The sequence below is a fragment of the Aphelocoma coerulescens genome, chromosome 6 (assembly GCF_041296385.1).
Source record: "Aphelocoma coerulescens isolate FSJ_1873_10779 chromosome 6, UR_Acoe_1.0, whole genome shotgun sequence".
NCBI classification, from domain to species: domain Eukaryota; kingdom Metazoa; phylum Chordata; class Aves; order Passeriformes; family Corvidae; genus Aphelocoma; species Aphelocoma coerulescens.
The window spans coordinates 29,857,010-29,883,004 of NC_091020.1; the positions used below are offsets into that span (position 1 = coordinate 29,857,010).

General features: G+C 36.6%; 1 protein-coding gene across 4 annotated transcripts in view; it reads left to right on the plus strand.

Moving 5' to 3' along the window:
- Window positions 1–25,616, plus strand: part of ATRNL1 (attractin like 1) — a 440,837-nt gene extending 415,221 nt beyond the window's left edge. For 3 of the 4 annotated variants that reach the window (XM_069020095.1, XM_069020098.1, XM_069020096.1), the window contains one exon: window positions 21,530–25,616. In XM_069020095.1, the coding sequence (XP_068876196.1) occupies window positions 21,530–21,654 (125 nt within the window). In that variant the 3' untranslated portion in view covers window positions 21,655–25,616. Of the gene's footprint in view, window positions 1–18,166; window positions 18,251–21,529 lie in introns of those variants that run through there. The other variant, XM_069020097.1, reaches the window with a different exon arrangement.
- The last annotated feature ends 379 nt before the right edge of the window (window positions 25,617–25,995 follow it).

A 25,995-nucleotide genomic window follows, 5' to 3' on the forward strand; every position in this document is an offset into this window, starting at 1 on the left:
TTTATAACTTTCTCTGTTAAAAGTTCTGGTAGCCCTGCTGTTTGAAAGACTTTTATAGAGTTCTCAGAGCCTGTAAAAGAAACCTTTTCCATAAATCATATTTTTTAAAGTGCTGCTCCGAGTGATTTGACATTTTTTCAAAAGTAAGATAAAAGTTTATGTACTTGGAAATTATGTCCCTAAGAAGTATGCACTTTATATTTTATTTATTTTGATAGCTTATGTTATGATACATTTGATAGATCCTGAAAGACACTGTCAGTTTTAAAGATACAGCCAATAAACTTCCGTTAGTGGGGAAAATGTGCCCCATAATGATCAGATGCCTTTGTCTTATGCAAAGACATTGTATCAGCCTTATGACATTTTTTATTTTCAAACTCTTTTGTTGCATGGTTTTGACTGGTGTTACATAATTCTAGAAAAGGAATGTTTGGCAAACAGTGGAAAGGTCAAAAAGCTGTGGGGCACTAGTTCTCAGGGATTATAATCCTTAAAGAAAACAGGTAAAAGACAGCAATGATACATTTTCTTATCAAAGTTTAGTCCATATATATGTGTATATATAGTTCTAATACTGGCATACTGTAAGTAACATCAATTAGGATATAATTAATTTGCTAGCCAGGCAGAAAGAGAACCAGAACCCCAGACAGCCAAATTTTTGATTAACCCATTGCATGTGGAAGAGACTATTCATTAATACCAGCTGAAGATATGACATACAGCTTCTCTGAAGACTTCAACATTATCTTTCAAAATAAAATGTATTTCTTCATAATGGAACAAATTTGGAGGGCAGTGTGGAAATCCATTGAGTTGAAAATATTAATTCATCAGTAATGCTATTTAAAATAGCATCAAGGAGATGGATTTTTAAGCTAGAAAAAAATTGAATTGCAATTACCAGGTGGAAAAGTTTAGACAGATATGTTAAGTTTCTGGCAGCCTTCAACCAGTTTGATTGGTGGATTACAAGGTGAGAGCAAGACCAACACAAAAGTCTTGTGCATGTACTGAGGTGCAGTACAAGCAGAACTGCAGTGTAGAGATAAGAGACTACTTAAACTCCTGCCAAGCAGTTCTGCTGGGTTTGTTCTGTTTACACTGATCCCGCAGTCAGCGCACGCAAGGAGATTTCTTTGTCTTGCGAAGGACCAGCAATTCTGAAATTTCGTAAGGGTAATACTGTGATTTTTACTGAAGCAGCAGCCCCTTCACTGCTAGGTTTTGCAGGCAGAGTACAAGCAGTTGTTACTGTCATTGTTTCACAGAATGATATAAATTACTTGTTTACAGGCATATTTTTAAACTGAGGAGAGATTTGAGTGTTTTACAGCTGTAAAAATCTTTGCAATTCTGCCAGAGCATGTCTACATGTGCAATGCCTCACTAGCATCTCCTTTCCACATCCATTCTGTATCACAAATATCTTTCCTCCCCTTCCTACCAAATTTCAGAATACATTTACTCTGTCTTTATCCCCTTGACAATAAAAACAATAGCAAATTTGAGGGTTTTGTCTGGGGGTATAATTTAATTACCTTTAACAGTAATGTTCTTGAATGAATTTTCCCTACAACAGCATTTGATTTTTAATGCCTTTTCTAGATGTCTTGCTCTCAAAGAAAGCTTTACTACCAACCCAGTGGAAAATTGCTGCCATGTGGATAAGAATTATGGAATTTATTTTTTTCTTGAGATGGTGGATAATGTACCATGGTGAATTTATGGTCTGCCACAGTGTGCAGTCAAGAAGCTTCTCATTTTGGTTTTGAAAGGAACCATCTATGAATCTATGAATTTAAGACAGGCAGCCATGGGAACCTTGTCCTCTGCAAAGACTTCTACTTGGAAAATGCCCTGCCAGAAGAGCTGCCTTGGTGCAGTCCTACAGTGAGAGGGACATTGCTGAGCTCTGCTCAGAGCCCTCCGTGGACAGAGACCATTTCTGAATGACCGAAGGTTTGGTCTCCCCTGCTGCTGCCCCAATATAAAGGTCTCTCCTAGGCAATTCATGAATTGATGATTTGCATTTAGCTACATCCTTTAACAATATGCTGTGATAGACTTCTGTTATTTGTAGAGAAATCACCCTTTTCCCTTCTGTTTGCATGTCCTTTTACCGTGATTCCTATTTCTAGTTTATTTGTGCTCTGAAATAAAGTGTGGCAAAACAGCATACATTAAATTATCCTGATGCTAAGAGCTGAAGTGTTTATAGTTGGTAAACCTAAGCATACTGTATAATTAAAACAATTATTTCATCTAAAGATGCTTTCTTAAACTGCTTTGCAATTAGTGCTATTGAAATAGTTCTATTATTTTCCATGCATTTAATTTCTGTTTTGCTCTCTCCAAAGCACATTTTTTGTAGAAGGCAAAACAACTTTCCATCTATAATTATAGTTTAAACAATTAGGGTTATGCATGATCAGATTAAAAGACGAAAGTAAACCTTGCCACAATGGGATCAAAGCACAGGAGAATATACTGTGGTGGATAACTCTGTTTAAGGGTATGAGCATATGGGTTTGTTTACAATATATGCCAGTTTCAGGGATATTGTGTCACTGTATATTCCCACAGAGTTGAAAAGAGGATTTCCCACTGCTGACACATACTTTGCAAGTGTTTGCTGAATAGCACAGAGTTGGTTTATGCATTGTAGCAGTAATGGATCCCTTGTTATGGGTTTGTTTGTAATATTGATTTCCCGTCAGTCAGATTTGATAAAGAGCTTCACATCCTTGTTGCACATCTCTGGTCGAGATGCTGCAGGTATTAGCCTCAGATTGTGAAAGAGATTTGCAAAGAGAATGTTTCGTGTGCACAGTTGCATTAAGGCTGATGGAAAAGTACCTGCTCTGTTTGAGAGCCTTTCTGCAGCTCTGGTGTTAAGTGTCCTGCAACCGGTGGGCACATCTTTTCTTTCCCCAAATATTTGTGTGGAAGACGACTGTGGGGAAGGAAGAAATCATAAGCTCCTGAGAGCTGACAGGGTGGGTCTCTGTAAGGTTCTAGTCTGGACACCTGAGTAGAAATTAAGGTGTGCAGTGGGTGCATTGACATGAGGGTAGGCATGTGTGTGGATACCTTCAGGAAAAGCTTAGCAATATGAGGAATATTTTGGAAATCAGAGGGAAAAGTCTGAGAGATAGGAAATCTACAGAGACCTGTCCTTTCCTTCAGTGCTGAAAACCCAATTCTCTTCAATATTTGGTCTGGCAGGTTGGGGATGGTGTTATACTAGAACTGCACCAGTTCCCCTCAAAGCTCCCTGTTAAAGGGTGGAAATGGAGCTTACCTGGTGAGGCCTCCACAGGCACTGAGCCCAGTGTGGAAGTTCTCTGGATCTATCATATCCTTCCCAGGGAAGACTAGGAATGATCTAACAGTGATGAGTGGAGACAGCAGAAGTTGTGCACCAAAGTCTAGTGATCCTTCCGTACCAGAGACAGCAGAATCACGAAGAGGAGGCCTCGAGCATCCGTAATTCACCATTTGCTACAAAGCTTCAAAATGCAATCAAGAGAGATTAGTCATGCAGAAAATGTCTAAAGCATAATTTCATTATGGCAGTAAGAACCACAGTGTCCGACTATATGTTCACTGTCTGGTTCCTGTACAGGGTTTGTACACTCCTGGCATGAGAACAGGGCTTTTTTCACAGCGGAGCACTCAGTAAGGTAAGGGATCTCAGAAGGGCTGCAGTCCTATGTTTTTTTTTTCTTTTAAACAAGAATTTCAACCTTTTTTTTTTTTTTTTACATCTTTTGATGTACTTAAGCTTTTGTCTGTAATTTCAAATCTAGGAAGACCTTTCTGTAGGCAATACATTTTCTGCTTCCTTTTGCCCATAAGTCTTTTGTTCATACTTAAGTTTCAAACATGGAGTTTGTCCCTCTTAAGGGACATGGTTCATCAGGCCTAATTACACACTTTCAGCTTTCAGCACATCACTAGGAGTATTAGAAAATGTTGTGGCAGTGGGAACAAGCAACTGACTTTCTTCAAAGTTTTCCTTACTGAAATTCAAGTCGATGATCTGAAAAAATACGATATTTACAGCTTAATTTCAGATGGGATTCGTGTTGGTTGTTTACAGACCAGCAAACCCAAAATACATGGATGGTTTGATTATTTCAGTGTTGTTTTTCTAGTCTAGAAGCGTCTTTGTTTCATTTGCTAAAATGATTTTATTTACTAGACAGTGAAGAAATCCATATTTTCAGATAATTTGTTTTTGTAATTGCTCACACCTATGTGTGTTCCTTCCAGTGCCTTTCTGCCATGTTGGTTTCTCTGACGGGCTGACTCCAACTCTGTTGTTTTTCCAGGCTGTCTGCTTGATTCCTTATTTTCACAGAGTTTAAGATGCAAATTGTTAACTTACCTGCTCTGATGATTTGTTTATTAAAGTTCCTTTAAGCTCCTATCCTTTAGGTTTCCTGAGTTTAGGTTTTAGACATGTGTGTTAAATATGTCTTGCTGAAAGCGTGAAAGAGCCTTTCTAGCACATGGTCTTTACTTCCTCAGAACTTCCAAAATGCAGTCAAATCCCTTCCTCTTCCCTGAGTATAAAGTGGAGAGCCTTTCTGAAGCCATTGATTTGATTTTGGTATATCTCACATTTTTGTCCCAGACATGTAACTTCATATTTTGTTCCAGTGGCAAAGAAACTGGTAAGAAAGTGAAAATTTAAGAGATTTTCTTTTCTATGGATGCCATCCTCACCACTGCTGACTGTTCTGTTGTGCCTACCCCTGTCACTGCCACATTTTCCCATAAATGTCAAGATGGAAAAATATGGGACCTGTTAGCAGGACACTGTAAAAAACCTATTCAATAACAATTCCTGTGACAGCTGTTTTTTCAGATATTTATGTTTATTTTGTCCTGCTTTAATCTCTTTTATAGTAGTCCCATCTAATCCAAAGATCTCACATAATCTGTGCATATTATTTTAGATTTGTTACCAATGTGATTGCTCCTATGCTTTCCTAACACTTCTGTCAAAGGGCAGTTGAGCCCACTTGGAGCCTTGACTCCTCTTTGGATGGGCCTCTCCGCTGATTTTTCAAATTTTGACAGGAACCCTTCCAGATTTGGATGTCTCACCTAAGTGCCCAAAGTCAGATGGGATGAATTTGAGATCTCCGTCCCCATCACAAAAACCCAATCTGCCTTGATCTGTTGTACTTCTCTAATTTAAGCAATCTGTTCCTGCACTGTAATGTGCTTCTCTCAGTCTTCACTTCTTAATGTTCACTCCCTATCGTTCCCACTTCTGTCTCTCCAATTTATCTCAGACTATTCCCCTGTTGCCCCATGCTCAGCTTACCTCCACCACTGCCTATTTCTTCCCTGTACTGTTTGCTTCATCTGTCCCTGCTATGCCCATTTCATCTCTTGTGCTCTTGAATATTTTGTTTTTCCACCAGGATAAAGCACATTCTTGTGTTTTTAGAGTGCTGTAAAAATTGATATGGCTGTATATATTTTTTTCTTAATTATCACACTGCGGTTTCAAATAATATTATGCCTAACTCAACTATGGTGTTGTTCAGTTTATTTCTATTTAACTAATGCTGTAGAACAGTATGTTGGGCAGAAAGCTTTGTAGTATAATTGGGTAACAAATTATTATTTTCTTCTTGTGTTCAGTGAACTGGTTTTGCAGATCTTTCAGCTCAATTCATTATGATCAAATGGAGAAGCATTTGTTTCAATAAGATTTTAATCTCCAGGACTATCTTTTGCATCAGTGACTTTTCATTGTTAATTGCTTTCTTGTCCCCCATTAAGGTGTTCTTGCAACTGCTTTGTCCAAACTAAGCTCCTTTTCCACACACACACAATTTGAAAAGACTCTTTTCTACTTTTTACGTGAAATAACCATTGTTACTTTCTTAATCTATCACTATGGCTTTTGTGCATTATCCTCCCTTGATAATGACAAAAACTGTACAAAATCACCTCTCCAAGGGATTTTAGAAACGTCCTGAACTTCTCTCCACATACATCAAAATGTAAGAAATAATTTACTTTTTTCATAGCACCAATTAAGATCACCAGGGCACCTAGTATGTGCTGGATGTTTGTGAGTGAATTATCATTAATATTAATAATTTGAGAGAATATGCACTGACTGGAGTACACCCCTGATGTCTCAGAGTCATTCTGTTGAGAAGGTTTTTTTTATTATGAGTTCTCTAAACCTGTTGCTACTTTAAACCCCATAAAGGGCATAGAAAAGAAAGACTTCAAACTACAATTTTAAATATGTAAAGAAGAAATTTACATGCTGAAATAACAAAATCAGGAGATGAGTTCAAGTGGTTCTCTCCCTTTTCAAAAATCAATTGCTTGTGAATTTATTATTTTAACACAGCTGACAGAACATGCCGAAGGAATTCAGTAATGAAAAGCATTTGGGGGTTTGACAGGTCTTGGCTGAAATGAAGTCCTTTGAGACCAGCACTTGGAGGCAGAGGTGAAAGTAAAAATTGGTTTACCTGAATATCTCTGTACATGAAATCTAAATTTTCAAGGGAGACTGCCTGCCAGCATCAGGGCTTATCTTTTGACACATCCAACCTGAAATCTATCAAAATCTGGAAACTTCCTGACTTTTCATTGTGATGTCTGTATATGTTATTTGCTACACAAAACTTTGTTTCCACATGTGCTAAAAGTTTCCTGGAAATTTTGTGCTAATTCAAGTAACTGAATTTTGTGGCTTATTCATGTATTAGTTTGCAAAATAATTTAGCCCAGTTCTCTCTGTCAAAAAAAACCCCAAACAATCCAAACCAGTTGAATAATGCAGTGTTATTGCTCCATAGATCTATGAAGCATTTATATTGACAGTTTTTAGTGTCAAACTATCTTTTTTACTTTTGTTAGAACTGCAAGGCCAGTGTGGATAGGCAGGAGTGAGGTAGGTGGTGTTCTTTCTTACACACCATTAATGTAGTCATTCACAAAGGGCTTCTTGGTGATAGCTGTGGAACAGGATGTCAGAAATATCACCTGAAGCATCTGAACTACACAGTGTAACTGAGAGCTGGTAGGGATTTGCAGAACTTTTATTGCTTAGTCCATTGTTGCATAAAAGAAAAGTCCAGCTAAATTTTCATGTTCAGCCTGAATTTAAAAGTCTGTGGGTTAAGGATGTCTAAGAGTAAGTTTCTATTCCCGTGAACATTTAAGTGCAGTGCAAAGGTGTTTGTGCTGCAAGCTCTGTGGTGCAGTGCTCGCATATTGCACACAAGGCAGTGGAGCTTTATCCCTGCTGGAAGTTACAGGAGATGGCTGAGTAACAGGAACAGCAATTGCACCCAAAAATAAAATGAAAACCGTCACGCTCTTCTGAAGAGCCATTCTATCCATGCATGCTGTAATATCTAACACACATAGAGCACATTTCTGTGCAATTTTAAATATTACTCTGAAGTACAGCTAACCTAGCAATTGAAATCTGTGCAGGAAAATTGGCTGTGCTCTAGGAACTTTTGCCCAGCACTCAGAGCATGCACGGAATTATACCATTTAAAAATAATCCTTTCTTGGAGTCATGCTCATATATATCTTTGGAGACCAGATTAGCAGTTATATATTTATTTACATGTTCAATAAAAAATTCAGCCTTGTGTTCTCAGGCAGAGCCAAGCCCTGAAGCTCTCAGAGCTGAGTCACATTAGATGGCACAGTGATGCACCATATTCATCCTGAACTGTGCAAACCAGGAGATACTGGTTGCATTTGAAAATATTGGCAACAAAGTGTGTTAATTCACATGGGATCACTGGAATGCTCTGTGTGAGCCTTTGAAAACACAAAATGTAAGAAAAGTATGATAATAGGAAAAAATCCATAACCTCCTCTCAGACGTTGCAGTTGCTCAAGTGTTCAGCAGGAATTAAAGATGGATAAAAAGTATAAGGTATAAACCATAGCAATGAGTAGCAGATGAGCTGCATTCAAGACTAATAGATTCTTCATGAAAATGCTGTGACATTTATTTTCCATATTAAAAATTCAAATGCAAGTGTTTAGTATGTCTCATACATATCAGCTCTTTCTGTAATTCTGTGACTGGCACAGTTTTGCCTTTAGTCATTTGGGTATTGCTTTTCCATCCACTTTGATCACATTGTGCTTCTGGAATATTCCCACCAGTTATCCTAAGAACTGTGATAACTGAATCTTGTTTCATCTGTCCTAGAAACTACAATGTCATGAAGGAGAGTCTCAAATAAAACCGTGGAATAGGAAACCATCCCCACCCCCAAATGTTTATTAGCACCTTTAATATAAATATTTTTATTAATGAGAATCCAACAAACCATCTCAAAAATTTATGGTGTAAGTATATGTATAATAAACATCCAGTATCTTTTCTTTCCTATACAAAGGATAGCATTTATCATTCTGGTAACACAAGGGACAGAAAACAATGCCAATTCACAAACAAAACCTTTCATGATTTAATATTGTTGTTTTGTCCCCTTAGATCCTAAAATGATAAATATCATTCCTCCTTTTGTCAGTATCAGAAGCACTTTCATATGTGGAATAAAGGCTCATTCATTATAATCATACTGGGTTTTTTCCAGGTTGCTTTTTCCAATCTGGTTCAGAATACATCATGCCAGTGATACTGCGCCAGCTTTCTTGTGTTTATTTCAAAGCTCCACAGGTACCTGTGATGCTACCAGTTTGATTTCTGTTGATTGGTTTTTTTACTATTTCTAGTCTCAAGGTTTTGAAGTCCTCACTGTGTGTGGGACTTCATTACAATGAGAGGTGTACAAACACGTACCTAATCTAGCCTGGGCATGCAAATCAAGTGTCCATGGAGTGTGATCCTCTGGGAAGCCACAGGCAAAGTCTGTTTGGTCTGTTATGGTTTTCCACAAAGGAGGAGGGAGCCTATGGACAGCCCTGTGGAGGGGATGGAACTTTCCTCTAACATTTTCAAGTACTTTCTGTGCTATTTGCTCCTGAGGAGATGCTGTGAGGGGTCATCGCCTGTGACGTTTATGCAGAACACAGGAGTTATTCCAGGTGAAATGTCTGTAGCTCCATCCTCACCCCAGCCAGCCAACAACAACCCATTCTGGTTTTGTCTAGTATTGCAGTATTTCAATAAGTCAAAACATACCTTAATTTCAAAATGTGTTTTTTGCAAATCATGTCAGTACTCTAAATAGACTTACATTATTTTCAGAGGAGAATACACAATGGTTAAGCACATTATGTTTTAAGGAGAGCTGTTGGCTGTGGTGTGATGCCACCCCATCTCTCATTCAGTGGTGGCTTTAGGAAGCACAGTCATTGAACTAAACCTAGGCAAACTATCTAATCACTGTATTAGTATGTATTAGTTAATTTGTGTATAGCACTTTGGAGATAACAAGCTCAATATTTTAATACAGTTTCTCTTCCCTGGACACATCTCTTGTCTTCATTTTTAAACCACTATGAAAAGGTCACTAAACATTGATCTTGTAAATGAAAGCTCTAAAATAGGACTTGAAAGAGCTAATGTTTGGGGGAGGAAAAAAAGTGTGAAAATTCAACTTGTTTTTAGGGCTCAGATTTCTCCTACCAAGTTTTAGATCTCTTAACAGTATCAGAAATAACCTACCTCACTCTGGAGGCTGTTTGTTCCTGCAAGAGCCTCCTGGCCTTACTTCCCTCACCTTGAAACCCATCCCAGTGGATCTGGAGAGAATATAAACCCCACTGCCTCAGCCTCTGTGGATATTTAGCAGCTCCATACACTGGCACAAAGGATAGCTGTATCCTTGAGGCCACCCCGGTGAGGAAAACACATTTTTGTCCCTTTTGCAGCATGACTAAAGAATGAATGCACTGTTAAACTCATCAAAGAGAAGAAGTTGCATGAGAAATGTGCGCTAGTTAGAATACAGTTTTTAAAATCTTGAATGTAAATACTGTTCTTAAAGCACATGTGGGACTCAAATAATGAAATAAGGCTGGCTGCATTTAGGTTGTTCACAATCTACTTCATTGCTCTTAAATAATTCGGTCATAGTTCAAAAATGAACAGTTATTTTTATATTTCTTTGCAAATATTGAATGTGTGTATTTTTCTTGGAAAAGAATTGCCCACTAAAATGAGAAGTCTTGAAAAGGGCAAATGATATAAGTGATATTTAGGATGTCTGCAACTTTTAAAACTACCATACCACCTTCTTACACTAGTACAATGCAAAGAGATGAAAGGAAGTGAAAAGGAATTAGAGTATTCTTAGTAGATTACTTCAGAGTCACAAAGAGAACTCCTGATTATTGGAAATACTTTGTAAAGGCAATTAAATGTTGTGCTGACTGAAGCTCAACAGAAAAAGGAGCATCAAAAATAAGAATGGAAAATGAAGGGTTATTTGGAAGGAAGGCATTGGAAAGTAGTGTAGGAAAAAGCCAGAAATCCTATACATTCCTCTTCTTATATTGTCCAAACCAGACAGAACAAATGAAAAACCAGCTCACAGGGTCACACATCTGGACACAAACCTTACAGAGGTTTATATGAATCCCTCTTGTGTCTGGCTCTTCCCCTTTTGGGGGATAATACCTTATAATTCTGAACTTCACACGTTGTAAAGTCCCATTCCCACCACACCCTTTGTTCTCCTCTCACCTTTTAAGATAGATGTCATAAAATTTGGTGTTCCACCTTTTAGAAAAAAGATGGTTTGCCACTGATTACCTGCTATTTTCATTCCTTGCATTCAAAATTGCAGCAAGCTTTGCATGAACCAATCCTAAACACAAACCATGATTTTCATTGTCACCTTTTTTCCTATTCTTTATGGAAATCAATGTCTTCTTATGGCTGCTTCAGAGTCTCGAGGGTATGGTGTCTAATGGTATTGCTTTATAGTTTTATATTACATCTTTATAACTTAGGATAATTATTTATAGTTGCAAATCATAATGCAGCAGACTGTAGGAAACAGAATGGTGTATTGCACAGCAAAGGGAGAGCAGATTCATGGTTTATTATATTATTACATTATAGAAGGCACTTCAGGGGTTCCGACAAAAGTTTCTCAAATTGTAGCAGTTCTCAGAAGCTGGGAAGTACAAAACAGATTTCATTTGAAACACTCTTGGATCATTATCATTGTATATACAGCCATTAAAGTCTAGTTGAAATACAGAATATCAGGAAAAAAGGGAACCAAAGCTAAGTTTTTCACATGTGATCAAAAAGCATATGGGAAAAAATAGAGGGGGGGAAAAAGGTCAGCAGCTAAATAGCAAATAGAAGCCTCAGTGCAATTTCTGCTTTTAAAAAAACAGATGGGAGATTTAGCACAATTGCAGTGAGGGAGTTCTAATGTCCTGCAGAAGGTTTGTTTCTCCTTCATCACATAGTAAGAGCTTTTTTGAAAATGCTTAAATGAAAACTAGCTCCTTATCACATCTTGGAAATACAAGGACAGCATGATGCTTTGTACAGCACACACAGGTTTTGATGAAAATATTTGGAACAATGCACAGAATTGCTCTGAATTTTGCCTGTTGTCTAAAAGAACCATCCTGATGCTGGAAAATTCGAAGCATTGTGTATCTCTTACCACATCTCCTTTTCCCTGGTTTCATTTCTGCCGTTTCTTACTCACATGAATAGTGGTGAGAATGGGCTGCTGCAGTAAATCTTTAGTGTCAGAAAGTGTATTTTCCTTGAGTGCATCTTCAGGGAGCTGACATTGTTGGGAAATGGGCTTTGTGAAGTTTTCTGGACTGTATCTTTCACTTGGTTTCTGCCCTTTTTTTGCACATCCATTTAGTAGTGTGAGTCCTCTTCAACAGGCCATGAGTTAGAGATTGTATTTTGTTGTATTAAAAGGGGGTGTGGTAATCAGGCTGAGATTTATGCCAGATCAGATCCTGATGGGAATATTTCACAGCTTCTGTATCTCTGGTATATGTTAATCCTAAAAGGAAGGATGTGGAACCGGAATTTGGTGTGCCAGGAGAACTTTTCTCATTTTTTTCTGCAAGCATTTAGAGAAATGTTTTAAATGGCAATAGTTTGGTAATGTTTTTTTACAAGAATAGTTGGGGTTTTGTTGTTGTGGGCTGTTGGTTTTCAAAAATTTTATTGATTTAATGGGTGGATGAGACAATGAGTGCTACCTGTTGGATTGTGAGTACACATAGAGGTAGGTGGCAAGCTGTGACTATGGACTATCAGTTTTCCAGTTCCTCCTCTCCAAACTAGGACACATGTCTAGGGCATATAATATATTTACAGTGATTTGCAGCCATTGTATTACTATCTCTCAGTTTCAGGCATTTGCTGTACCTGCATGTGTCACACAAGCAGAAACAGTGCTCTTCTGCTACCATTTTACTGATATTTATCTGTATTGACTGCTCTGTACCAAGTAAGTGTATGTAATGAAGTGTTTGAAATGGAAACCTATTTCCATACAGTTTGACAGGTCTAAGTGTGTAATTTTGTCTGTTATAGTCATAACATGGTGTTTTCAATGTAAAATAGAAGATTCAGTAAAGAATAAATGAGTAGCTGTGTAGCTTACCTGTCTATACTGGAGTCCCATTCAGAATTATTCTCTTTAAGTGCAGACCATAATTGTGGTAGGGCTATTTGTATAAAATCTTTGGGGGTTAAAATGTTGGGATTTTTTTTTGTGGTGTGAACTTTTTGGCCTTTTACCAAGCTTTTCTATTGAAATTAATAAAAATCAATTTTCTTTATAAGCTGATGCTAGATTTGCTGACAGAGTCACCTTAATACTGACAGCAGGGCATTTGTGACTTTTTTTTCTTTTCTTTTTCACTGTTCTTGGGCATTAATAGCACTGAACCTACAAATACCCTTGCTAGAGATCCTGAGGACCCTGAAGTTGTCACTTTAGTGATATTTCAAAATATGGTTCAAAATTCTCAGCATGCTTTCTGTCCTGTTGACTTAATTCTGTGTTACCCTCCCAAGATCGTTTGTTTTGTCAGAGTGACTCCTGGCTATGTAGCAGGGGAAGGTCTGAATATATAGTTGTGGAAATCAGCAGAATACTGAAAAACTGGCATTGCCATTTGGCCAGAACCAAATTAGTATCAAAACAGTGGTTAGAGTGATGATATCTGTTGGAATATGGAAAACATGTGTGGGAAATGGAAAACAAGTCCAGTACCTCATAAACCTTCAAAAGCAGAACTTTTAAATGAGAATTCTGTATGGAAAAGCACTGCAGATATCATGCCTACTGCTGATTAAGCTGCAATCCTGTTAAATTTCTGGTGAACTACAATAATTTCTTTGCATGAACCTATTCAATACTTTCTGGTTTAAATAAAACTTTTGACAAGGGAAAAAAAAACTGGCACCTGCAATATAAAGGGTGCAAGAGAGAGAAAAAGGATCTTTGAGGATTATTGTTCCAATCTTCTTCCTTAAAAGTAAATGGTAATGTAAGTAGTATTGTTTTATCTCCAGTGTGGGCAGAATTGGCCCCTATTGGGCTCTTAAACCTATTGTCTTTAAGGTGGTGTGTTTTGTCTTGAAGAGGAGAGTAGTAAAGCTGCAAATCTGACAGTATATGTTATCACCCAGATGGAACATTAGGGAGGTATTCATAAAAACTGAATTTCACCTGGTGAGGTTTATCACCCCAGATTTCCTCTACAGACAGAAAGAGATCTGCTTTAAATCACCCCGTGCAAGAAAGGCCCCTCTGGAGGGAGGCAAACCCCAGTGACTACTGCTGCCTTTTCCCCTTCTGAATGTTCTCCTGATGGCTCAGTTTTGTTCCAACCTGCTCTGTTTCCCAGATACTCACACATGGATATTCACACACACGCAGATATTCTGATTACTGAACTGCATGAATTATAGTTCAGCCCTGTAATAATGGCCAGTCCCACTCTGTTTATATGGATGATAGATCTCTGTCCCACATGTGTTCATCCCACTCATGATGCATAGTAAGGCTCTAACTTTCATCACGTGGTTAAAGCATCCAATTGCATGAATGGGTTTGGGTAAAAAGATTTAAAATATTTTAACTCAAGTTCACAAATTTTTACAGCGTTCATACCTTCATTTTGCTCTGATTGGCATCTGTGATCCAAATAAAAAGAACTTGCTGAAGATAGAGGCAAAGAGGAAAATAATGCTGTACAGGTGACCTCGAGTGAGCCAGGCTGGAGGAGACTTTTGCAATCCAGACATGTCTAATTACTGTAGAGGGGTTCATAAACTAACCCCACCTGGGCCATAACTGTGATACTGACTTCTAAACAAAACCAATGATGATTTTGTTTGTATTAAACCAGGTATTGCTAAAAGTAAGTGAAAATAGAGCTTCTTCAGTACTCTGAGTACTTTTTTCTCTTCTACAGAAATAGGTTTACAAGACCAAATTAGATTCTGGCATGATTAATGCATCTCACCAAATTCTTGCAGAGTAGCAAATTAGTTTATAGTGATTTTCTTGAAAACAAATTAAACGGCTGCACAACATCACAAGAATAGAGATGCTTTTCATAACATATGGATAAATTATTCAATGGAAGTGAGATGTAATCAAACAGAAAATGTAATCCAAATGTTTAAAATATTACTGTCCATTGTAGAAAAATGTGTAATTACTTGCATTTTAACACATGATGTGTAATACACAGTGGCAGAGCAGCAAGGAATTAATCTGCATGAGATTTGCACATATTCTAAGTAGAGATTATTCCTTTTTAGGTGTTTTTAATATCATTCAGTTAAAAAAAATATGACAAGAAGACTCGACCTCAAGTTGCACCAGGGGAGGTTTATATTGGCTATTAGGAAAAACTTTTTCACCAGGAGGGTTGTCAGGTACTGGAACAGGCTGCCCAGGGAAGTGGTGAAAACACCATTGCTGGAGGTATTTAAAAGACATGTATGTGTGGCACTTAGGGACATGCTTTTGGTGGGCTTTGCAGTGTTAATGGTTGGACCCCATGATCCTGAGGGTCTTTTCCAACATAAACAATTTAATGATTCTATGGTTCTTGTGTTCCAGGAGGGCTGGAGTTGAGAAAAGAGGGCGGGAGAATAAAACTTGAGTTAATCAATGTTAGGTTGCCCCAGTCCCGCTACTGTAGTGTCTCTAACTCCCCACCAGGTCCACTTCAACAGGACACTGTTTGAGGCATCCCAGAGAGCATTGTCAACTTCCCCTTGTCCATATCCAGAGAGGCCAAACAAGCCATGCTGTCTCTTAGTCACTGGCAGGCTGGATAGTTTAAAGGCACCAGATGTTGTACAGACCTGGATTTCAGACTAAACTATGGATATCTCACTCTGAAAGGGAAGGAAATCTGCCTGACTGCATTAAAAAAAAAAAGAAAAAAAAAAATCACCACTGGCCTCATGGAACACAAATATTTCACACAAATATGTAGGGCCATTTCCTTTTCAAAATGAGAAAATTTGGGAAAGGCTGAACATTTCTTCAAAGAGCCTTTATTGTATAGTCTGCATTTCCCACAAACTGACAGCAGGTAATTTATAAGTCTATTGTGGGAACAAGGATTTCTTAGTCACTTATAGATAGCTCTTATTACTAAATAGCAAAGGTGTAATAAAGAAGAGCATGACATCTTCTCTCTACTAGTGTGTGGCTATTTAATTCCACACTATCATTATTTAGTTCATTATTGTTATGGTTTAAGCTCTGTCTCGTATTTTACTTATTTAATTAAGTTATATGCAAAAGAAAAGGAAAACATACCTCCTGGCCTCTTGGCTGTCTTCCCATCTAGCAAAAATTATCACTGAAAAAAAATGATGGGGTTACTTGCCCAAAGTAATTTCCTAGTTAGCTTAGTTTGTTTAATACATCTTTCTGAAAGTAAGAGCAGTGTCAACTTAAAATACACATTCATGCACCAAACAGGAAGAGAAGCCCATAAAAAGACTGTGAATTTGAGATGCTGTCAGCTTGTCCTTTTAAAAATAATCTAATTCAAATAAAAAAACATTCAATATGACAGGCTATGAAGACATTTACTCTTCTTGGCAGATGCTTACGATTATTTTTCTCTGTGACTAAGTCTGCGATCTCTGGATACTGTCTAGGCACACCTGCCAGATCAGGAAACCCGGATACATATGAAGGATTTGACTATTTTCTGACTTTGAAATGAACTTAGATCTGTGGTGTTCTTCTAGCTATGCACAGCCTTGAACTTCAGATGACTCTTAATTTTTCTCCTGGAAAGTAGGTACTCGAGAATCAGGTTTGCACTTGCTTAGGACGGGGCTCTGTGCATCACATTTTTAAATACCAAATTTTGTTCTGGTTCCACTTTATGTGCCTTTTGGATATCTCCCAACATGACTTGATCCATGGCAGAGGAGTATGCAGCACAAAGAACAGGCTGGCCTTTTCAGCCATGAAAATTAAGCATGAGTTGTTCTGCTTAGAGACAGTTTGGTGGAGAACACAGGAACAACCAGAAAATCGTGAAACTATTACCAAACAACTAAACAGAGTATGACTATTTCTAGCACAGTATCTCATAAAAGTAAGAGAATTTTTTCTGTGGGTGCTCAGAAACACTGCCTAGTAACAATCTTCTAGAATGTTATGTTCCTTCTAGAATGTTATGTTCCCCCACCATTACAGACATTATAACGAACATTTTTTTTTCTCTGAAGAATAAATGTGTGCAATCCATAAACGTTATGGTGAATGTGATCTATTACTTCACATTAAGAAACAGGTAACATAAAGCTTCATTATTAACTGGGGGTTGTATATAAGTTCTGTGTATGTGTGTGTATATATATATATATATATATATATATATAAAATTGTTACATAATGGCATGTTTATGTTACATTATTACATAATTTTTGCATATATATATATATATACCAGTTATGCACACATGATATACACTGTGTATTTATCAAACACTATTTTTATAGACTTGAAATATTGATAAATGGCATAACTCATTAAAATTCACTACATTCTAACTGGTAGTTTTATTGATGAATAAGAAATTGTCTTCATTGGCTTCACTGTGTGCTATGATCACCTTCATGAGGCACCACACTATCATTCTCATCAATTAGGGTATCTTCAAACAGCTCAGATCCATTTCTAGAGATTTCCATGTTCAGTAAATCTACAATGGAAAAATTTCGAGTAACAGGTCCTTTATGATAAAAGGACTCTGTCCACTATGAGGTGAGCATGTACAGTAATGCCAGGCTTTAAAGAATCGACAGATGGAAGGAACATAAAGACTTGTGGGCACTGAAGGGTGAAGCTGTGACTTTAATAATATAGTGTTTACCCAGTCTTTGCTGTTTAAGTCTCTCTGTATGGCAGCTGGCATTTTATTTTCATTGCTTAAAGTCACCTTAAACAATGACTATAATTTTGGTAAAAATGTCAAAGAAATCTAATTGATCTTCCTGACTCGTAGTTATTTTATTGTCTTCAGGTTTCTGAATGTTCTGATTCTGCATAACAATGACGTGTAGAAATTTAATCAAGTGAAGACATCTATCCAAATGTTATGTCTGAATAATGCATATTCAAATTGAAAGGAAACATTTCCAGTTACCTGCCTAACCACAAATCTGAGGTCATTCTTTGTTCCCTTACTTTTAACAAAGGAGATAGTAGGAACTCGATGCATTTCTCATTAAAATGAACAATAGAGGAGGAAAAAAAGACTTTAAATATGCACACCAGCAGGTAAGACTAATTTTTCAATGTAGAGGTTTTTTCTACTATTAGAGATAGTGTAGCCTTACATCAGTTCAAATGTAGTTGTATACAATCAGAGGAAAAATGTTTAAACATCCCAGCATGGGTACTTCCATTTAAATCTGATTACAGTGAAATAAAACTGTAGCTATTAAAGGTTTAGAAGAACTACAAATACAAGCAGTAAAAGAAGACAGTTAGTAAATGAGGTAGTAAAACATTTCAGCAGGGCAAACAGTTTATAGCACTCAGCCTTCCTGTAGCAGACTGTGCTATTCACCACAGACCCGTGCACTGTTCCCCGAACTGCACTTAAACCTGCAATTAACCTTTCACGCCTAATGAAGCTGTTTTGCTGCAAAATTAAAATATATAGTACTGCCTGTTTTTACAGAGACTGGGAGGAGAGCATCTCAGAATGAATGACTTTTTCAGATGCAGGATTAAAAGGCTGTTTGTATATAAATGGTGAATGCGCTTTTCAAGGTAATCTCATTTGATTTGCTGTATTTTATCCCTCTAGTTATTAATAGTTTTGCACTATTGTAAAAAAAAAAAAAAAGGAAAAAATTCACACCCCAGTAATTTTATGATTAGACACTTCCTGAAAATAAACTGTTACTATTTAACTTCCATTAGGAAAGACAATAGTTCTGCTAAAGATAACCAAGTTCATATTGCTTTCTCTGGTGTTTTCCTCATTGTGGATGCAATTATCTCTTACAAAAATATACTTTCCACTTATGATTTGACTGGGCTCACTTCTTAATGACCTATGCATACGTATCCTTAAAACAAGCTCGAGGTTGTTCGAGCTGCATAGAACTAGGTCAGGTTATTTCTATAGCATTTAGTAGAAAAATAAACTAAATTTAAAAATGGGGCTGGTCCTGCAACTAAGCTTGAATTTCCAGAAATTAGAAGTGACCCATTGAGTCTCCGTGTGGAATCCTTACTGATTCCACTGTTCCTTTCTGCCACGTTACTCAAGGGTCAGAAGCAACCAGAGACCCTGTACTGGTTTGGAAAATACCAGTTTGGATGTTAGGTAGGATATTTAAACAGCAGCATTCAGAGAAGGCGGGTAAATGTAATAACTTAGGAGTTGAGGTAACGCATCTGGAGCACTGTACAATTTACAATTCCAACTTCAATGACTGTAAATGTGTTCACATTTGTTATTTAGATAAAAAACCCATAAAATCAAGGGAATGTTTTGGATTGTTTGGGGTTTTTTTTAATGAATATTTAAGCCACAGCATTTTTTTCTGTTTTATTTTGATGTAAATTCTCCTCGCTCAAAGTGTCTGTGCACAGGCTTGACTTGGTAAATGAAATTCCTTTAGACTGCCAGTCTGCAATAATGAATTGTTCCCCCAGTTAATTGTATTGCTTTGATAACAAGGAACTACACTGGGCATAGAGAACATCATAAATGAATTTCATCAGATGATTTGTGTGACGTTTTGAAAAATGATCTTCTGTAGTGACCTGATTTAAATGGAATTCTATCAACATGCCAGTACATCCCAGTATGCAGTGTTAGACGTAAGGATTCCTTTTTGTTAATTGCTATATCAAGTGAGGTTAGCATAATACATCCAAATATTTTAAAATAGCTTATGAAATTGCAAAATCTGTTCACTAGTAATACCCCTTCTGTTTAGCATAGTCCCTAAGCCTAGCTGTTGAAGATAGGAACACATGTAAGCAATCATCAAAATGTTATTTAGGTTTTATCCCTGAATTTGCTAATACCAGATACTGCTTAAAGGTGCCTCAAGGATTTCAACAATTTAATTTGTCAAAGTCCAATTTAAGGCATCACTGGCTCATGCCAGGAAATATCTGTGTATGTGAGAAAAAACAACTTGATTAATCTTGGCTCTTACATATCCTGAAATGTATCAATGATAATTGTATGTAGCGTTTTACAGTATTATGCATATTTAAAAGGCTGGATGCACATTAATTAATTCTTGCAACTTTTTTGTGAGTTAAGAAAGGTAGTGTTACCAGTGTGCAATAGCATAGGGTTTTTTTAGGATACTGGAAACCTGAACCGAATCTGACCATGTGTCTTATATTATGAAAGAAGACTGTAGTAGTACTTGTTAGTGGAAAACAATTTTTGCACAATTTCTTTGTAGATAAATGCTGTGATGAGGGATTGCATGAAAAGTATTGCAAAATTGGATTTGGTGTAATAGATAAATTGAGTTTGATATAGAACTGAGATAAGAAATAGAGACTGCCTGTTAGACATGGTGAAAAATATCTTCAAAGGTTTCTTTGGAGAGTGGTGGTGTTACTGGGTGGAGAATGGGATGTTTTGGGCAGCATGGAGAACTATCCTTACTTACATTTTGGGTATATGTAGATATGGTTTTTTGTGGTTTTTTTTTCAGTAGAACATATGAATGGTGTGAATACTCCTAATCCACTGGATTGCAGTATCACCTGTGTGAATGTAAAAGCTCAGAACTGCCATGTATTAAGTGTATTGTTAATCACAGCATTTCAGAAGTCACTAATTTCTAGAAAGTATGCAGTAGCAAGCAAATGGAAGAGTAAATTCTTAGACTATTAAATTCTTAGGTACAGAAGGGAAGCCAAATGAGGAGTGGCTGAGGTCACTTGGTCTGTTCAGCCTGGAAGAGACTGAGGGGAGAGACCTCATTGTAGTTACAACTTCCTCATGAGGGGAAGAGCAGGGTCAGACACTGATCTCTGCCCTGTGGGGACCAGTGACAGGACCCAAGGGAACAACCTGAAGTTGTGTCAAGAGAGGTTCAGGTTGGGCATTAGAAAAAAATTCTTCATCCACAGGGTAGTTGGCACTGGAACAGGCTCCCCAAGGAGTGGTCACAGCACTAAAAGAGTTCAAGAAGCATCTGGACAATGGACATGGTGGGATTCTTGGGACTGTCCTGTTCAGGGCCAGAAACTGGACTTGATGATCCTTGTGGGTCCCTTTGAACTCAGGATATCCTATGATTCTATGATTCTTAAGCATGCCTGTCCATGCCCTTGGTAATACCCTGTGAAGATTGCAACAGGTCATGAAATATCAACAAATTAACCAGAATCCAAAAAAGAAGAGTTTTGGTGAGTTGACAACATTTAGAATTTATCCAGACCATCACGGCTCACTGCTTGTTTACAGATCTGTGCTTTCTAGAAAGATAAAGGTACTTTCATATCTTTCTGTGGTAAATACTAACTTCTGAATATTCCCTAATCAGAGAGGCACATATATACACATATATTTTATATATATATATATATATATGTATCTCAAAGGCAAATATTCAAGGGTACAATGTTATCCTAACTGCAGTTTCTGTTTCTCTCTTATTTTCTCATTTTATAGTTTTATCCATTTCTAAATGCAATGCACAAACATTTAATATGAGAAAATTCATGTCAGAAAGCTTCTGGTCCACATAACCAAGAAAATGGTGATAAAGAGAGGTCATGCTAAGATCACACAGCAAATCAATAAGAGTTACAAGTGGAACTCAGTTCTCCCTATTTCCAATCTGGTGTCTTAACTGCACTTTTTCCTTCCACTGTTTCTTCACTGTTACCAGGTAGCATTTAAGAAAGTGAGAACTTGTTATCTAACTTTGAAATAAAACTGATCACTTCTGGGAAACGATAAAAACTTTGCTTGAAAGAAACCATCACGCTGCTCTGGAATTCTTCTCAGGAAAGCTGAGCATTAAATTTTGTTTTTCCTTTATTTATCTTACAGGTCTTGCAATTGCAAGTGCTCTGATAGACATTTCACAACAGAAGCCTGCGGACTGTAAAGATAAGAGTTCAGGAGTCAGAAATCGAAAACATCACCTTTCAACACGTCAAGGAACTTGTGTCTGAGATTCAAAAACTACAATTGTATATTCTGTAATGTTTTCTTTTTAAATGGCTTCCATTGAAAGCTATACTACAGCCTCAGTTTTTATGGAGGCAAATCTATGAATGAACACATGAAGTACTGTGCTCTGTTCTAGTCACACAGCCTGCTATCCCCCAAAGCAGAACAAACTTGTGGTTGGTATGAGTATGCTTGATGAGCTTTAATAAAAAGAGTGGATCCTGGTATCAACAAAATACGAAATAAAATACCTAGTGTTCTTAATCCTGAACATATCAGAGCAGGGAAAATCCTTGAACAGAACTAGGACAAACAAACACCACTTTTTTTTTGTAACGTAGAAGCAAATTGTATAATTGAAAATGGAGCAAGTTCCAAGAAAGTAAAGGAAATTTTTGTGTAGCTCAATGTAACAATAGGAATTGTACAGATCTTTCCTTGTAATTGGCACTAAGCTTTCTTTCCAGCAAATAGGAACTAAAGAGAACTATTTGGATTTAGGTGTTCTTTTGTCATTGCCCAGAAGAGGTAGGCAGCTTTTGAATTCAGCAAAGGTGTATCCCAAGAACACCACATGTAATATTTGAAAGATAATTCTATTAAATACTATGATTTGAGCATTTCATGATTATTTTTATTTGCATTGAAAAAAACCTCATAAACATATTTTGGGCTGCAGAAGAGTGATGGGTGGGCTTTCGTTTCTGTACCTCAGAGTTTGTCGAGAATTAGAGATGATATATTTTACAAAGAGGATCCTCCATGCCAGCTAAATGATCAGAAAAATTAATTGAGTATGGAAAAGCTGCTTTTACAATATTTTTTTCCAAGAGAGTCTCCAAGACTGCAAATCTAAGGAGTGCTGAACATGCTGTTGTTCAACCTGCTCCCATTTCAGTATTGAAATTTGCTAGTATCTATATATTGTGCTGACCTCCAAGCAGAAGAAATGAATCCCAGTCAGCACTTCGACTCTTGGTTTTGTAATACAGTATAGATATTTTTTTTCCTCACAACTGCAGAATTTCATCTCATTGTCACTTTAGCACCTGTTAAGGAATTGCCCAATATAAATAAATAAATAAATATTTAGAAATCCAACTCGGTTCCAACATTAGTTCTCAAATCCAACAACCAGTATGGAACCTCACACAATCAGTACTCAACAACAAAAATTAGATGAAAGTTTTCTTTCTAAAGGACTGTAGTCTTTTGGGGGTTCAGTAACCACAACAGATAACCTGGCAACCAGCTTTAATGGCCCTTGGTCTATTTATTTACTCAAAATTCATGAACATAGAAAAGAGTAAGAGAATGCTAAGGGGCAGGTAGCAGATGTGTCATATTCTCATTTATGCATTACACACTGACAGAGTGTAATATGAAACTAGTAGTTTTGTACAAGCTTGTTGAAAGTATAGTTTCTCAACTCCAAATTTGCCACCATCCTAGTACAGGAGAGTGATACAGAGGTATAAATGTCTCATGTAATGATAGACTTTTGGTAAATATGAAAGATATAAAAGATAATTGATGTTTACTACTATATCTGTATTTTTTATGTTCTTTTTATTTCAGGAAGACGATGACATTTTACTGTTTATAGTTGACTACATAGTTACTTGCATGCCATGGTGGTGCAGTAGCAGTAATAAAGCCCTGTTGTGAGTTGTGTTTATTTCCTAAAGCCATTCATACATAGAAGTACTCAGCTTAATTTGGATGAGGACTAAGTGTAAAAATAATTATAAAAAAGGAACAATTGTACAGTATGTAGTTATATCTTATACAGGAGTATTAGGTTGCATCTAACCATGACTGCTCTATTGTTTTGATAAATTATGCACTTATGAATTATGGTATAATTATTTCTTATACTGGCATGATTGTTTCAGTATTTTCATATCTTAAAATAAGATTATTATCTTGAAATAATGCCATCACAATCTTGTGACTTTTATTGCCTATTCTGACCTCATATAACCTAAAACTTTAAAAATTCCTTTTTAAAGGTTCTGTTGGGAACTTTGAATCAGTGCTATTTAGTATATTGAAAAAATTGTCTTTTGAAAACAACCCTTTCTGCCAGTTTTAAAGTTGATTTGTTCAAGTGAATATAAGTCAATGGGACTGGTTTACATGATGCATACACTTAGGAAAATAAAGAGCCACTTGTCTGGAATATATTCCAAATTCTGTACTATCCTCAACCTAAACATTTTGCATAAGAAATATACAGTGTGTGTTTTTTGAATGTACTGGAAACCCCATCCACAGAAAGAACATCCAGTCCTGTAGGAGAGTTTTTAGTGTGCTCACTTGTACAGGATTTCATTCCTCTGTATCTCAACCAGAGTTTGAAAAATACTTGAAAATCAGGTGTGAGTTTTAAAGGGATTAAAATATTTTATTGTGACACTGAAGATAGGCAAATAGCCATCAGCCATTTTACTGTGTTTTCAGGTAAAAAATGTTATTTTATTGTACAAGAAAAGCATGTTTCTCATGGGATCATTCAGCATTTCCCTTCACTCTGAGAAATTTTTTTTTCTGAAGTATCTTTCTTCTCCCTGGATCCCTGATTGCATGCAAATTAGTAAATTCATATAATAATAAAGTAAATTTAAATACTTATGTAATGGCCACACTTAAATACAAGAAGTTTGCAAACACATCTTATACCAAAACTTTCTTTTTGGAAGGTAAAAATAGCATAAATGTCTGATAACTACATTTTGCTAGTTGTTGACATGTGCAAACTTTTTGGTAACAACCACTGTACATCAGATGCGATGTTTTATGAACAGTCACATTATGATTGCATCAAGAAAAGGCCATTTTTTTTTAAACCCCGTTCTCCAGTTTAACTTTGGAACCCTTTCTTAGAGTCAGAAAATGCTGAATGCCCTGTTTTACTCTTAACATGATTTATATTGGATGAAAAATAAATAAGTGCTGTTCTGGGTAAGTAAGCCCCAGTGAAGTTCTGATTGTCAGGATTCAACCTCCCCCTCCTCAGTCCATGGATTCTGCTTAGGGAAATTCAGCAGCTACGAATTACTGTTCCAAATATGAGATAGACTGTCCATGGTAACATGGGTTTAGTACTTCAGTTCCTCTTTGTACTTCTATATTTATATAAAATCCTGAAACTCCTTAAATTTAATTTGTGCACACTTCAGAATATTTGTTTCCATTCATTACATTCCTATGAAATGTAATGAAATGTTTGTTCACCTATACAAAAAAAAAAAAAAGTTATTGGTATGTTGCCACTATTAAAATTATTTATTAAAAATGGTCAAATTCTTGACATGTTAAGGCATGAATAGGGAACATTCAGATTCATCTGATTTGAGAATTTTCATAGCTGACTGCTCTTTTTATATGTAGGGTTCCCTCTCATCTTCCCAAATCAAAAACATTTTGACAATTTCAGATTGGGGCATGGAATTTATTATGTGTAAAATCTGCAGCAATAATTATTTTCCAAATAATTTAATGTAGAGGCTGGAATCCTGATGGTAAGAATTTTAGTTTGGGATCACTTTAACAGATGTTCAATCTTCATGCATAATAACTTTCCTAGTATTCATATAAATTATAAAATCATTATGTACCTAATTTCATTACCAGTTTTTTAAAAGCATCTGAAAGGTTTCTTGACAATAAAGAAAAATTCTCTGTTAAAGGTAATTTACAATCCCTCTTTTTTATAAGCAAATTTGTCCTGTTCAGAATGTTTAACATTACTGGGGAAAATTAAATAAATTAACTGTATTTTTTCCAGTCTCTAAGGTGCAGCATTACCTAAAAAACTGCAGTTTACTGATACTTATTTCAGATCTAGAATAAAGCATGGAATATCCAAGGCTATTTTAGGTGCTTATAACAAATAATAGCAAACTCAGTGATGTCTACAGGTGGCCAGAACTTCCCATAATGTCTTCGGTTGTATTTCCTCATTCAGTACTAAGGAAGAAAGACAAAGATGGCAAAAATAGCCCTTGCAGACTCTGGGCTTGTGTAACTCAGGGCCATACATGTGTTGTATCAGCTTTTCCTAATTTAATCCAATTTTACTTTCATAAGGTTTGTTTATATTTCTATATGACTGCCTGTATGGCCACATGTGGCCATTTTTATGGCTGCAGGTATTTCTGATTTGGAAAATCATCATCTTGGAGATATAGTTGAAATTCTTATGGCTCTCTGAAATTTATTGCGAGGCTGAAAAGGGACTGATATTACCCCAGGCTTAGTCATGTATGCTGAAACTTGTTTGTGTATTGAAACATCATTTCTGTGCCCTTGCTGATATGTTAAAAACTGACTTTTCTAAA